The sequence below is a fragment of the Procambarus clarkii genome, chromosome 5 (genome assembly GCF_040958095.1).
Source record: "Procambarus clarkii isolate CNS0578487 chromosome 5, FALCON_Pclarkii_2.0, whole genome shotgun sequence".
NCBI classification, from domain to species: domain Eukaryota; kingdom Metazoa; phylum Arthropoda; class Malacostraca; order Decapoda; family Cambaridae; genus Procambarus; species Procambarus clarkii.
The window spans coordinates 14,232,525-14,245,027 of NC_091154.1; the positions used below are offsets into that span (position 1 = coordinate 14,232,525).

Below are 12,503 nucleotides of genomic sequence, written 5' to 3' on the forward strand. Positions count from 1 at the left end.
GAAAAGCTGTCCAACTTTTGCATCATTCAAAAAAATACTAAAAAGTATCTAATTTCATCTTCATAGTTTTTTACCTTTTGCTTTAAAATTGCACTGTATCTATTGCTACCCAATCTCCCAATCTTTATGTACCCAATCTGAACATCTTTACCATTTTGATCATTGCTGTCTTCTTATATGTGCTGTTAATCTGCTGTATGGTGTCTATTAATCTTGTTTAAATTACCAGTCAAGCTGTCAATGTAATCAATCAGAGCTTTAATATACCAATGTGCTTTAATATACTTACTAATCTCTCTCATCTCATTTTTTTTCTTGCAATGTATTCATCATTTTTTTAATTCTGCTAGAATTTACGTACTTAAAATTATCTGTTAGATTAAGGACTTGCCCGAAATGCTGCGCGTACTAGTGGCTTTACAAGATTGTAAATACTATGCTATGTATTCTCACAAACCCACTGTACCTTCTTGTATATAAATAAATAAATAAATAAATAAATAAATAAATAAATAAAATGAGTGAATCATCGCTGTACTCAAAAATATGGTGTGCATATTGTTGATTCAATTATGTTCATCAAACAGTGAACAAATACTTTGTCGGTTATTACACTATATACACAGGTTATATATAAGTATCTGCATGTTTTGTTCACCATAACGAACCACTAGGTTGCTATTATGAGTCAAAAAGTAACGAGGAGTGACCGCCACACACCAGCCAGCCACTCACTCCCTCAGCACCTCACTCGCCCACATTCTCCTCCCACCATACTGTTTTTGCTTTTATTCACTATATACAGATGTTATATATAAGTATCTACATTCGTGTTCACCATAACGAACCACTAAGCCACTAAGTTGGCATGCTGAGTGGCAGTGGCAGCCCACCACTGGCTGCTACTTCCTCCCTCCCTCAAGTCACCTGACTCACCCACATTCTCCTCCCACAGTACTGTTTTTGCTTTTATTCACTATATACAGACACTTTATATAAGTATCTACATTCGTGTTCACCATAACGAACCACTAAGTTGGTATGCTGAGTGGCAGTGGCAGCCAGTGGCAGCCCGCCACTGGCTGCCACTCCCTCCCTCACCTCACCTGACTTGCCACCATTCTCCTCCCACCATACTGTTTTTGCTTTTATATACAGACGTTATATATAAGTATTTACATGTTTTGTTCACCATAACTGTACATCTAAGCTTCTATGGTGAGTAAAGGCATAAAGACGTAGCTACTCACACAGTTAGCTGGTGGCGGCCGCCCTCAAGGCCAGACGCACTAATATTTCTCCTCCAACAATACTGTTTGTGGTGTTATTATGCTATATACACACATTATATATAAGTATCTACCTGTTTTATTCATACTTGTACAAGTAAACTGGTATGGTGGCCAAAGACCATAGTGGTCACCAGTAAACAACACGATAAGTCGTGTAGACGACGCACCTCCCTCACCAAAATGGCGGCTCCCAACCTATTCCTATTGCTGTTTATACCCCTCTATACACACGTTATATATAAGTATCTACATTTGTGTTCACCATAGCGAACCACTAAGCTGGTATGGTGAGTGCAGTCAATAAAAGGTGGCCACACACAGTCAGAAAACGACACCACCACCCTTACTCCACAGCCTTACTCCTCCCTCCATGGAGCACAGTGCTAAATATCACCACAATCCTGCAATTATCAGAACCCTGGTCAGTTTTATCACAGTCAGGATGCTTCTGTAATAATATCATTACTAAATAATAGCAAGAACATGTATATTATGGCATTTTTAGGCAATGCTGTGGTCACAAGCTGAACAGCAGTGCTGTGAGCTCATGCTGCGTGCGTCAGGCTTGGTTGCTCACTCAATACTGAGGCCCCTCACACCCGGGAATTTGGCCCACGATATAAAAAAAAATGACGTCTGTTTACAAGAGCCCTGATGAAGGTGTGGTGAACCCCGTGTATCCGCGGGCCGTTTAAATCTTGCGCGGTACTCCAAAGCATCATATGATGCCGAGCGCAATTTACTGCAAGTCACTCAACGCATCATATGATGTCGTGCGCAACTAAAGGTTTAAATCTATGACCTCTTGTTCTTGAAGTTCCAGGTCTCAGGAATTCTTCCCTATCAATTTTATCGATTCCTTTTACTATTTTGTATGTAGTGATCATATCGCCTCTTTTTCTTCTATCTTCTAGTTTTGATATTCGGGCGCGGGATTTTGGCGGTCGAACAGGGTCCTGGCTGCTCGTTACCTTGTGAATGTCCCTGGGCCCCTTCGGGCCTGTGTCGCTTTGGGTCGGCGGTTGCAGCCAGTTGTCTCAGCTTCGCGTTGAGGAGTGAGCGACGACCGCCTCCTGGGTAAGTCCCTCTTTTTCCGTCTGTGGGTAGTTAGCTCTGGGGAGCCGACGGGGCTCCCCCTAGAAAACCAGCGTTGAATGTAATGAAACGCCATTTTCTGGGTGAGTCCCGGAGGCTCCCCGGCATCCCTCACTCCCTCCGGTCAGCGTTTTTTTCGTGTTTTTAACATCCAGCCTCAAGAACTGAGGTGTGGGTAGCTGGCGTGGAGGGTCTGGGGCTCCCCCTTCCCCCTCCCGAGGAGGGGGGAAGCTGCGCGGACAGCGGCGCTGCGGCGTGTGACGTCACACTAGTTTGCTTGTTTTCTGTTGGGGAGTCGTTGGGAGTCGTTGGGTCGCTGGGAGCCGGTCGGCCGAGCGGACAGCACGCTGGACTTGTGATCCTGTGGTCCTGGGTTCGATCCCAGGCGCCGGCGAGAAACAATGGGCAGAGTTTCTTTCACCCTATGCCCCTGTTACCTAGCAGTAAAATAGGTACCTGGGTGTTAGTCAGCTGTCACGGGCTGCTTCCTGGGGGTGGAGGCCTGGTCGAGGACCGGGCCGCGGGGACACTAAAAAGCCCCGAAATCATCTCAAGATAACCTCAAGATAACTAGTTCGGCTTTTGGTAGCAATTTTAACCAGAATAGGGGTTTGTTTTGAGGCGCTTACCTTTCTGGGTGCCTGTTCCGGTCGATGGCAGACATAGAATGCTTCCAACCTCACAGGGGCTTCTATAGCCCAGTTCTGACCGTGGTCCCCAGTAGGCCTAAGAACTCCATACACATGACTGATGCCAAAGTCTGACATTAGCATATCAGCCTGGGATAGCTCCGGGGAGCCTCCGGGACTCACCCAGAAAATGGCGTTTCATTACATTCAACGCTGGTTTTTTAGGAGTCAACTGTGTACTGTGTTGACCAGACTACACACTAGAAGGTGAAGGGACGACGACGTTTCGGTCCGTCTTGGACCATTCTCAAGTAGATTGTGTCGACTTGAGAATGGTCCAGGATGGACCGAAACGTCATCGTCCCTTCACCTAATAATGTGTGGTCTGGTCAACATACTTCAGCCATGTTATTGTGACTCATTGCCTGCATGTGTACTGTGATAGGGCAACCCGTCCTCCTAATAGAACATTTTAGAGAGTCAACTGTGTACTGTGATAGGGCAACCCGTCCTCCTAATAGAACATTTTAGAGTCAACTGTGTACTGTGATAGGGCAACCCGTCCTCCTAATAGAACATTTTAGAGAGTCAACTGTGTACTGTGATAGGGCAACCCGTCCTCCTAATAGAACATTACATTTTGACGCATATTCTACCTAAGGGCAAAAATTGTCGTACTAGAAAATGGCAGCAATTCACAAAATTGACATACTGTTCTGTTTTCTGTTTTGGGTCCTCTGGTAGGTTAAAATAAGGGCACTTTAGTACAACATTTTCTTTACTAAATCATCATCTAATATTTTAGTGCTTGAATGAGCAAATATTTTTTAAAAGTAAAAAATTTCTTGTTGACTCATAAGAGATTTTGATGGATAACTAAAATTGCACTCTTTTTCATAAAATATTAATAATAGTTTCTGTATTTGGAATTTTATGCTAAAATAATTGATGTTAAATATTTGACACAATCTGTTGCTGAATATATGGTTGCAACTTATTAATTCTCCCGTGTCACACAGGTCGTGGACGAAGCAACCCCTTGACTAGCAACACATGCAGGTCATGGGTGAAGCACCCGCCCAACAGGCAACAAGCACAGGTCAGGGATAAATTACCCTTCTGACAAGAAAGAAGTTGTCGGGAATCAAACACCCTTCTGACTGGCAAGAAGGAAGTTGTCGGGAATCAAACACCCTTCTGACTGGCAAGAAGGAAGTTGTCAGGAATCAAACACCCTTCTGACTGGCAACAAGGAAGTTGAGCAGCATTAGAAGCTGGCAAGCTAAAGCCAACACCACATTTGATTTTGAAGTGTTTGGCCATGGAAAGGAGGTAAATACTTCAAAGTGAAATAATAAATGCCAGATATCATAGTTGTGGTAGTTGCTAGGAGTAAACTAAAGGAAAGACATGTGCCAGCTTAGGACTACAATGCTGTACGTGTAGTAATCTCTACTCTGATCACTTGACTCTGATTCTCTTGTGTGCTATTTTCACTAGTTGTGTACAGAGTTAGTTCTTGGACTCCATGATGACTTCAAAGTTCACTTCAACTGGTTTAACTTCTTGCAGGGTTAGCACTCAATTCCCAATTGTCAAAGCAGTTGGGTATCATTCCAACACTCCGATCCCCCTTGTTCCAGTTTCTATCCTGTTGTGATATCCCTTCCGTGTGCTCCGTATGCTCTACAGTATAGTCATACTAGCATACTAGACTTGCTTTCTTTTATTTCATTCCTATCCTCCAGCACTCCTGCTATCAGGTGCAGGATTGTTTTTACCGGTGGGTGTGCCCTTTCTGCTAGTTGAAGATAGCAATCCTAAATGAACCCATATCTGGGTGTTTGTTCTATGATGTTACCACCACATTGAAAGTTCGTTTGTTCTATGATGTTACCACCACATTGAAAGTTCATTCACTTAAGTGATGTATAGGTACTTGTGAGCTGTGTTCTCGGCTGATGCAGGCTCCTTGCAGCAGTCTCACATCCTTGTGGAGGATTAGGTGCTTGTGGGCTGTGTTCTCGGCTGATGCAGGCTCCTTGCAGCAGTCTCACATCCTTGTGGAGGATTAGGTGCTTGTGGGCTGTGTTCTCGGCTGATGCAGGCTCCTTGCAGCAGTCCCTCATCCTTGTGGAGGATTAGGTGCTTGTGAGCTGTGTTCTCGGCTGATGCAGGCTCCTTGTAGCAGTCCCTCATCCTTGTGGAGGATTAGGTGCTTGTGGGCTGTGTTCTCGGCTGATGCAGGCTCCTTGTAGCAGTCCCTCATCCTTGTGGAGGATTAGGTGCTTGTGGGCTGTGTTCTCGGCTGATGTAGGCTTCTTGCAGCATTCCCTCATCCTTGTGGAGGATTAGGTGTGTGTGAGCTGTGTTCTCGGCTGATGCAGGCTCCTTGCAGCAGTCCCTCATCCTTGTGGAGGATTAGGTGCTTGTGGGCTGTGTTCTCGGCTGATGCAGGCTCCTTGCAGCAGTCCCTCATCCTTGTGGAGGATTAGGTGCTTGTGAGCTGTGTTCTCGGCTGATGTAGGCTCCTTGTAGCAGTCCCTCATCCTTGTGGAGGATTAGGTGTGTGTGAGCTGTGTTCTCGGCTGATGCAGGCTCCTTGCAGCAGTCCCTCATCCTTGTGGAGGATTAGGTGTGTGTGAGCTGTGTTCTCGGCTGATGCAGGCTCCTTGCAGCAGTCCCTCATCCTTGTGGAGGATTTAGAGGTTCTAATGTTGTGGGTGTGCAAGCCATTTTCCCAGGCCACAACACAAGGGTACCACTTATTTCTAGATTCCAGAGAGCACCAGGTTTTCCATCTGGGTGTAGCTTGTGAGGCCGCAACGTCTGCTTGCAAAAGTACCCAAGGAGGGGCTTGTGGAGACTGAGTTTGTGGAGCCATTTGGGTGTAGCTTGTGTGGCTGCGACCTCTGCTTGCACAATATCTAAGGAGGGGCTTGTGGAGGCTGAGTTTGTGGAGCCATCTGGGTGTAGCTTGTGTGGCCGCAACCTCTGCTTGCACAATACCCAAGGAGGGGCTTGTGGAGCCATCTGGGTGTAGCTTGTGTGGCCGCGACCTCTGTTTGCACAATACCCAAGGAGGGGCTTGTTGGAGGCTGAGTTTGTGGAGCCATCTGGGTGTAGCTTGTGTGGCCGCGACCTCTGCTTGCACAATACCCAAGGAGGGGCTTGTGGAGGCTGAGTTTGTGGAGCCATCTGGGTGTAGCTTGTGTGGCCGCGACCTCTGCTTGCACAAGTACCCAAGGAGAAGCTTGTGGAGGCTGAGTTTGTGGAGCCATCTGGGTGTAGCTTGTGTGGCTGCGACCTCTGCTTGCACAATACCCAAGGAGGGGCTTGTGGAGGCTGAGTTTGTGGAGCCATCTGGGTGTAGCTTGTGTGGCCGCGACCTCTGCTTGCACAATACCCAAGGAGGGGCTTGTGGAGGCTGAGTTTGTGGAGCCATCTGGGTGTAGCTTGTGTGGCCGCGACCTCTGCTTGCACAAGTACCCAAGGAGAAGCTTGTGGAGGCTGAGTTTGTGGAGCCATCTGGGTGTAGCTTGTGTGGCCGCGACCTCTGCTTACACAAGTACCCAAGGAGAAGCTTGTGGAGGCTGAGTTTGTGGAGCCATCTGGGTGTAGCTTGTGTGGCCGCAACCTCGGCTTGCACAAGTACCCAAGGAGGACTCACTTGCAGAGAATCTTGCATGCATCAGGTTGAAAGGGTATAACACTTGCAGAGAATCTTGCATGCATCAGGTTGAAGGGTGTAACACTTGCAGAGAATCTTGCATGCATCAGGTTGAAGGGTGTAACACTTGCAGAGAATCTTGCATGCATCAGGTTGAAGGGTGTAACACTTGCAGAGAATCTTGCATGCATCAGGTTGAAGGGTGTAACACTTGCAGAGAATCTTGCATGCATCAGGTTGAAGGGTGTAACACTTGCAGAGAATCTTGCATGCATCAGGTTGAAGGGTGTAACACTTGCAGAGAATCTTGCATGCATCAGGTTGAAGGGTATAACACTTGCAGAGAATCTTGCATGCATCAGGTTGAAGGGTATAACACTTGCAGAGAATCTTGCATGCATCAGGTTGAAGGGTGTAACACTTGCAGAGAATCTTGCATGCATCAGGTTGAAGGGTATAACACTTGCAGAGAATCTTGCATGCATCAGGTTGAAGGGTATAACACTTGCAGAGAATCTTGCATGCATCAGGTTGAAGGGTATAACACTTGCTTCTAAGGCTTGTTTCACAGAGGTTATTGCCTTTGATTGTAGTGTTGAGAATCTTGTCTTGGGGTTTTCTTGGCCGGCTTTTTGTCTTATTTAGTACTGCACAATACTGTGGAGCACTTGCTTCTTCATAATTTAGTGCTGCACAATACTGTGGAGCACTTGCTTCTCCATAATTTAGTGCTGCACAATACTGTGGAGCACTTGCTTCTTCATAATTTAGTGCTGCACAATACTGTGGAGCACTTGCTTCTCCATAATTTAGTGCTGCACAATACTGTGGAGCACTTGCTTCTCCATAATTTAGTACTGCACAATACTGTGGAGCACTTGCTTCTCCATAATTTAGTGCTGCACAATACTGTGGAGCACTTGCTTCTCCATAATTTAGTACTGCACAATACTGTGGAGCACTTGCTTCTCCATAATTTAGTGCTGCACAATACTGTGGAGCACTTGCTTCTCCATAATTTTAAGGTGTACTCTGTAGTTTATGATAATTTATTTGTGGGTTTGGCAAACAATCCAACTCATACTAATTTCTAGTTTGTGATGATTTACTTGCAGGTCACAGCCACGGCCCTACTCGCCCACACACTATCATTACTGTAAAAGAAGAGGAAGAGGAGGAAGAAGCGGCGGCCAAGAGTATGGGACCGGTAATTCTTATCCAGCGTACCTTAAGGATTATCTAGCATTTGTTGAAGAGAAACGAAGGCGAATTCTTTCTTTGGTTGACGATCCCTATAACTGTGACTGGAGTGAAGACTGGGAAGCAAGTTGGCAGCCTCGTTTAGAAAGTTGGTTTGGTGGTAGCCGGGACACTGGAAGACAAGAGTGCTTCTCACTGCTGCCTAGTGATACGACGGCTCTTCACACGCCCTCTCTACCTAGTGACTTCCTGTCCTCAAGCACCTCATCACATGCAAGAAACGAGGGGAGTAGAGTTTCGCATAGTCATCATGAAGATGCAGTGTACACACAAGAAAAGAGGGATGACAAATATAGTCTCCTTGACGATGGAGCATGGGGACATGGGGTGAGGGGTGACAAAAATTATCACCATGAAGGTGGAGTGTGGAGACAAGGAAAGAGTAATGACACATATAGTCACAATGAAGGTGGAGCATGGAGACAAGGAAAGAGTAATGACACATATAGTCACAATGAAGGTGGAGCATGGAGACAAGGAAAGAGTAATGACACACACAATCACCATGAAGCTACAGCGTGGAGACATGGGATAAGGGATCACAAAAATATTCACCATGGTGATGGAGCACAGAATCAAGGAAAGAGGGATGATGAATACAGTCACCATGATGATGCAGTGTGGCATCAAGGGACAAGGGAAAAGGATGATGATGATGGAACATGGAGACCAGGAAAGAGGGATGATGAATATAGCCACCATGAGGATGGTGCATGGACACAAGGAGCGAGGGATGAGGACTATAATAAACATGAGGATGAAGTGTGGAGGCAAGGAATGAGTGGCGACAAATACACCCATAATGAAGAGGAAAGAACATGGACAATCAAGAATAACACACACACAAACAGTATCAGGAAGGAGGATAGAAATGATGACTTCAGACATAGAGTTGCTTCCCCTCAACTTCCCCAAGTTGAGTCAATAAGTATAAAAGTCTGGGAAAACCTGCTCCACGGAGGGGAAGCAAGTCGTCACATTGCCAAGCTACTCAATTTGAAGAAAGAAAATGGCCATTTTGCCAACCTGCTCCGGGGAAAGGGAGCAAGTAGCCATATTGCCAAACTGTTGAGCGTAGAGGAAACGAGTGATCACGTCGCCAAACAGGGATTACAGAGCAAGAGACAGAGTAACGAAGATAAAGTTTTGAAAAAGTCTATGGAAATGATATCAAAATATCATTTGCATGACTCTGAGCATGTGGAACCAGTTAAACTTGTTGCAGCTGAAAGAGTCACCTCTTGCACATCAGGAAATGCTGTGTCGTTTACAGATTTGATTTCTGTGGGACAAAGTTCATCTGGAATGGGAGAGAAAATATCATTGACAGATATGATTTCTGTGCAACTTGGTTCCTCTAAATTGAAGGAGAAAATATCATTGACAGATATGATTTCTGTGCATCTTGGTTCCTCTAAATTGAAGGAGAAAATATCATTGACAGATTTGATTTCTATGGAACTTGGTTCACCTAAAATGAAAGAGAAAATATCATTGACAGACTTGATTTCTGTGGAACTTGGTTCATCTGAAACCAGAGAGAAAACATCATTAACAGATTATATTTGTGGTATATTCAAGTAAGAGAGAAAATAGCATTAAACCTTACACTTCCAATTGCATATCTGCAATTTCCTCCTGTTCACAACTTGCCATATGCGATTGATCTTCATGGGTTTCAATACTTTTGTTTCATGGCCCATTATGATATAAGACTTTTAAATAGCTTAGCAGTTTAAGGGCTAACAGATTTTTCTTTGATATAAGGCTCAATTGTAATGGAGAGAGTGATTTTGGCAGAACTCCCTGAAATATCTGGTACAGTACTGTACTGTACCTCAATAAAGATACATTGCCAGGTACAGTAGTTATTTGTTGGAGACTTGTAACCTTGTTCTTAACAAAATGCTGTATCATTGCCCAGCCCCCACTGTTTAGAAGCTTCTACATTCATTTTACACCTCTCACTCGCTCATGCCAGTTGGCAGATGTGACCTCACTTTTAAACAAGACTTCTGTCAGGTGACGTACAGGGCTGCCTGTTAGGTGGCTTCCAGGGCTGCCTGTCAGGTGGCTTCTAAGGCTGCCTGTTAGTTAACCCTTCTGCTCTACAAGTCATACAGGGATGATTTATAGTACAGCGCAAGATTTAAAATTCTGTGCATACACAGGATTTTTAAATATGCTCCCTCAGACATCCAGTAAACGGACGTCAACTTGGAAAAAAAAATCCTGGGTGCATGCTGCAGCAGCTGACAGCACTGCCATGTGGCTTGTGCCCGCACCATCATTAAAATATGAAGAAATAAAGGTCTGAGATTATTTTGCAATGATAGTGTCATAGAAGATGCTGACTGTGATAATGACTGTACAAAGTTCAGATATCAGCAAACAGAATGCTGGTTGTGATGATCAGAGCATGAAGCAGACATTCTCAGCACACAGCCACGGTCTCGACGCATCAAGAAATATGACCACATGTTCATTTACAAAATAAAATTGTGGACATTTATTCACATTCATGATTAAGTGTCGAAAAATCTTGATGATAATAGGAGTGTGTGTCTAGACTTAGCAATGTGCGTAATATACTGTGAGGCATTTTGCTGCATCAGGTTGCATCATGTGGTGGCATCACCCGCCGGTAGTGTGTGGTGCTATCCTGTGCTGGGATATACTGTGAGGCATTTTGCTGCATCAGGTAGCATCATGTGGTGGCATCGCCCGCCGGTAGTGTGTGGTGCTATCCTGTGCTGGGATATACTGTGAGGCATTTTGCTGCATCAGGTAGCATCATGTGGTGGCATCACCCGCCGGTAGTGTGTGGTGCTATCCTGTGCTGGGATATACTGTGAGGCATTTTGCTGCATCAGGTAGCATCATGTGGTGGAATCACCCGCCAGTAGTGTGTGGTGCTGTCCTGTGCTGGGATATCATTACCACACCCACCACAACATCGCCGGCCAGTAGTGTGTGGTGCTGTCCTGTGCTGGGATATCATTACCACACCCACCACAACATCGCCGGCCAGTAGTGTGTGGTGCTGTCCTGTGCTTGGATATCATTACCACACCCACCACAACATCGCCCGCCAGTAGTGTGTGGTGCTGTCCTGTGCTTGGATATCATTACCACACCCACCACAACATCGCCGGCCAGTAGTGTGTGGTGCTGTCCTGTGCTTGGATATCATTACCACACCCACCACAACATCGCCGGCCAGTAGTGTGTGGTGCTGTCCTGTGCTTGGATATCATTACCACACCCACCACAACTGTTTTATTGCTTTGTTATGGTGTATAAAAATGTAAATAATTATATATTATGTGTGTATTTATGCAAGAACAGCAAAAACTGTTTGTGTGTTTAATTGTTCAAAGAATATAATATGATGCACATATTAATGACATGAAACTGTGTGTGTATGATCTACTGTATATATTCTGTGATATAAATAACAGTATTGACAGTCCAATTGTATCATTGCATTTGAAAAATAATGGTAAAACATTAGAAATACATTATGAAGAAAATGTTATATATTCAATACGTGGAGTTAATTTTGCACACAACCTGCAGAGCTGAACTCTGACCCCAAGTTATGAGATTATGACACACACCAGACTGGCTTAGTGGTTTGTAATTATGCAAGAAAATGTATACAGTATAGTTATATGTAAAGTGTGTATATAGTATAATAACACCAAAAAATGTTTTATTGTTCTAAGCAAATAATATAGTATACATCTTAGTGACACACACACACATTTAAGTACAGTATTCCGATCTTCCACACATTTTATTATATACTTTTCTCAAAAGATAAACTGTTGAATAATGTTACTGAAAAAAAAATTGAAAACTAATGAGACACATTGAATAAATGTGCAAAAATACCTTCGTTGGAACTCCCGCCTCATGGCTGGCTCGAAGTGACCACCCTGCAGCCGACTTGGGCTGAACGGTAGTGATGTTCTCCCTTCGTGCAGGTCAGCGTTCAGTCCCCGACCATTCCATCCCCACCCCCCACCCCACCCCGTTCCATCTCAAACCCTTATCCTAACCCCTTCCAAGTGTTATATAGTTGTAATGGCTTGGTGCTTTCCCCTGATAGTTCCCTTCTCGCCCCAGCGGCGATACCTTGATGAACGCTCGGGGGAATCTTGATGTCATCTGGAGACTCCCAGGCTTCACCGTGGCTAAAGTCAGTCACATACAATTTACTTTATTATTTTTCCCATGATCAGTGAATGCATTTTAACACTATTAGAAGGAAAAAATTTGGGGTTTTTTTTTTTTTTTTTTTTGCGCACCAGAAGGTTGTCGGCTATTAACAGGTAATCAGGCCAGAGGTTAAATTTCGAGGCTGTTTGTTGGTTGACTTCCAAGGCTGCTCCCAAGTAATCAATTAAGATTACTAAAAGCTTCAACAAATAAGAATTTTGTAATATAAGAGTTCTTTCAATGATGTGTTTCTTCTGAAAAGTGCTGACTGTGTTAGCTTAGCATTACCAGTAGTAACCGGTATTATACTTGTACTGTAATGTTTTAATGAAA

At 44.5% G+C, this 12,503-nt stretch overlaps 1 protein-coding gene across 2 annotated transcripts in view; it reads left to right on the forward strand.

Annotated features, from left to right (window-relative positions):
• The window catches only part of LOC138373464 (uncharacterized), a 32,534-nt gene extending 21,113 nt beyond the window's left edge, over window positions 1–11,421 (forward strand). The window contains exons 2-4 of one of the 2 annotated variants that reach the window (XM_069339678.1): window positions 2,207–2,369; window positions 4,036–4,348; window positions 7,802–11,421. In XM_069339678.1, the coding sequence (XP_069195779.1) occupies window positions 4,338–4,348; window positions 7,802–9,530 (1,740 nt within the window). In that variant the 5' untranslated portion in view covers window positions 2,207–2,369; window positions 4,036–4,337 and the 3' untranslated portion in view covers window positions 9,531–11,421. The remainder of the gene's footprint in view (window positions 1–2,206; window positions 2,370–4,035; window positions 4,349–7,801) is intronic. The other variant, XM_069339686.1, reaches the window with a different exon arrangement.
• The last annotated feature ends 1,082 nt before the right edge of the window (window positions 11,422–12,503 follow it).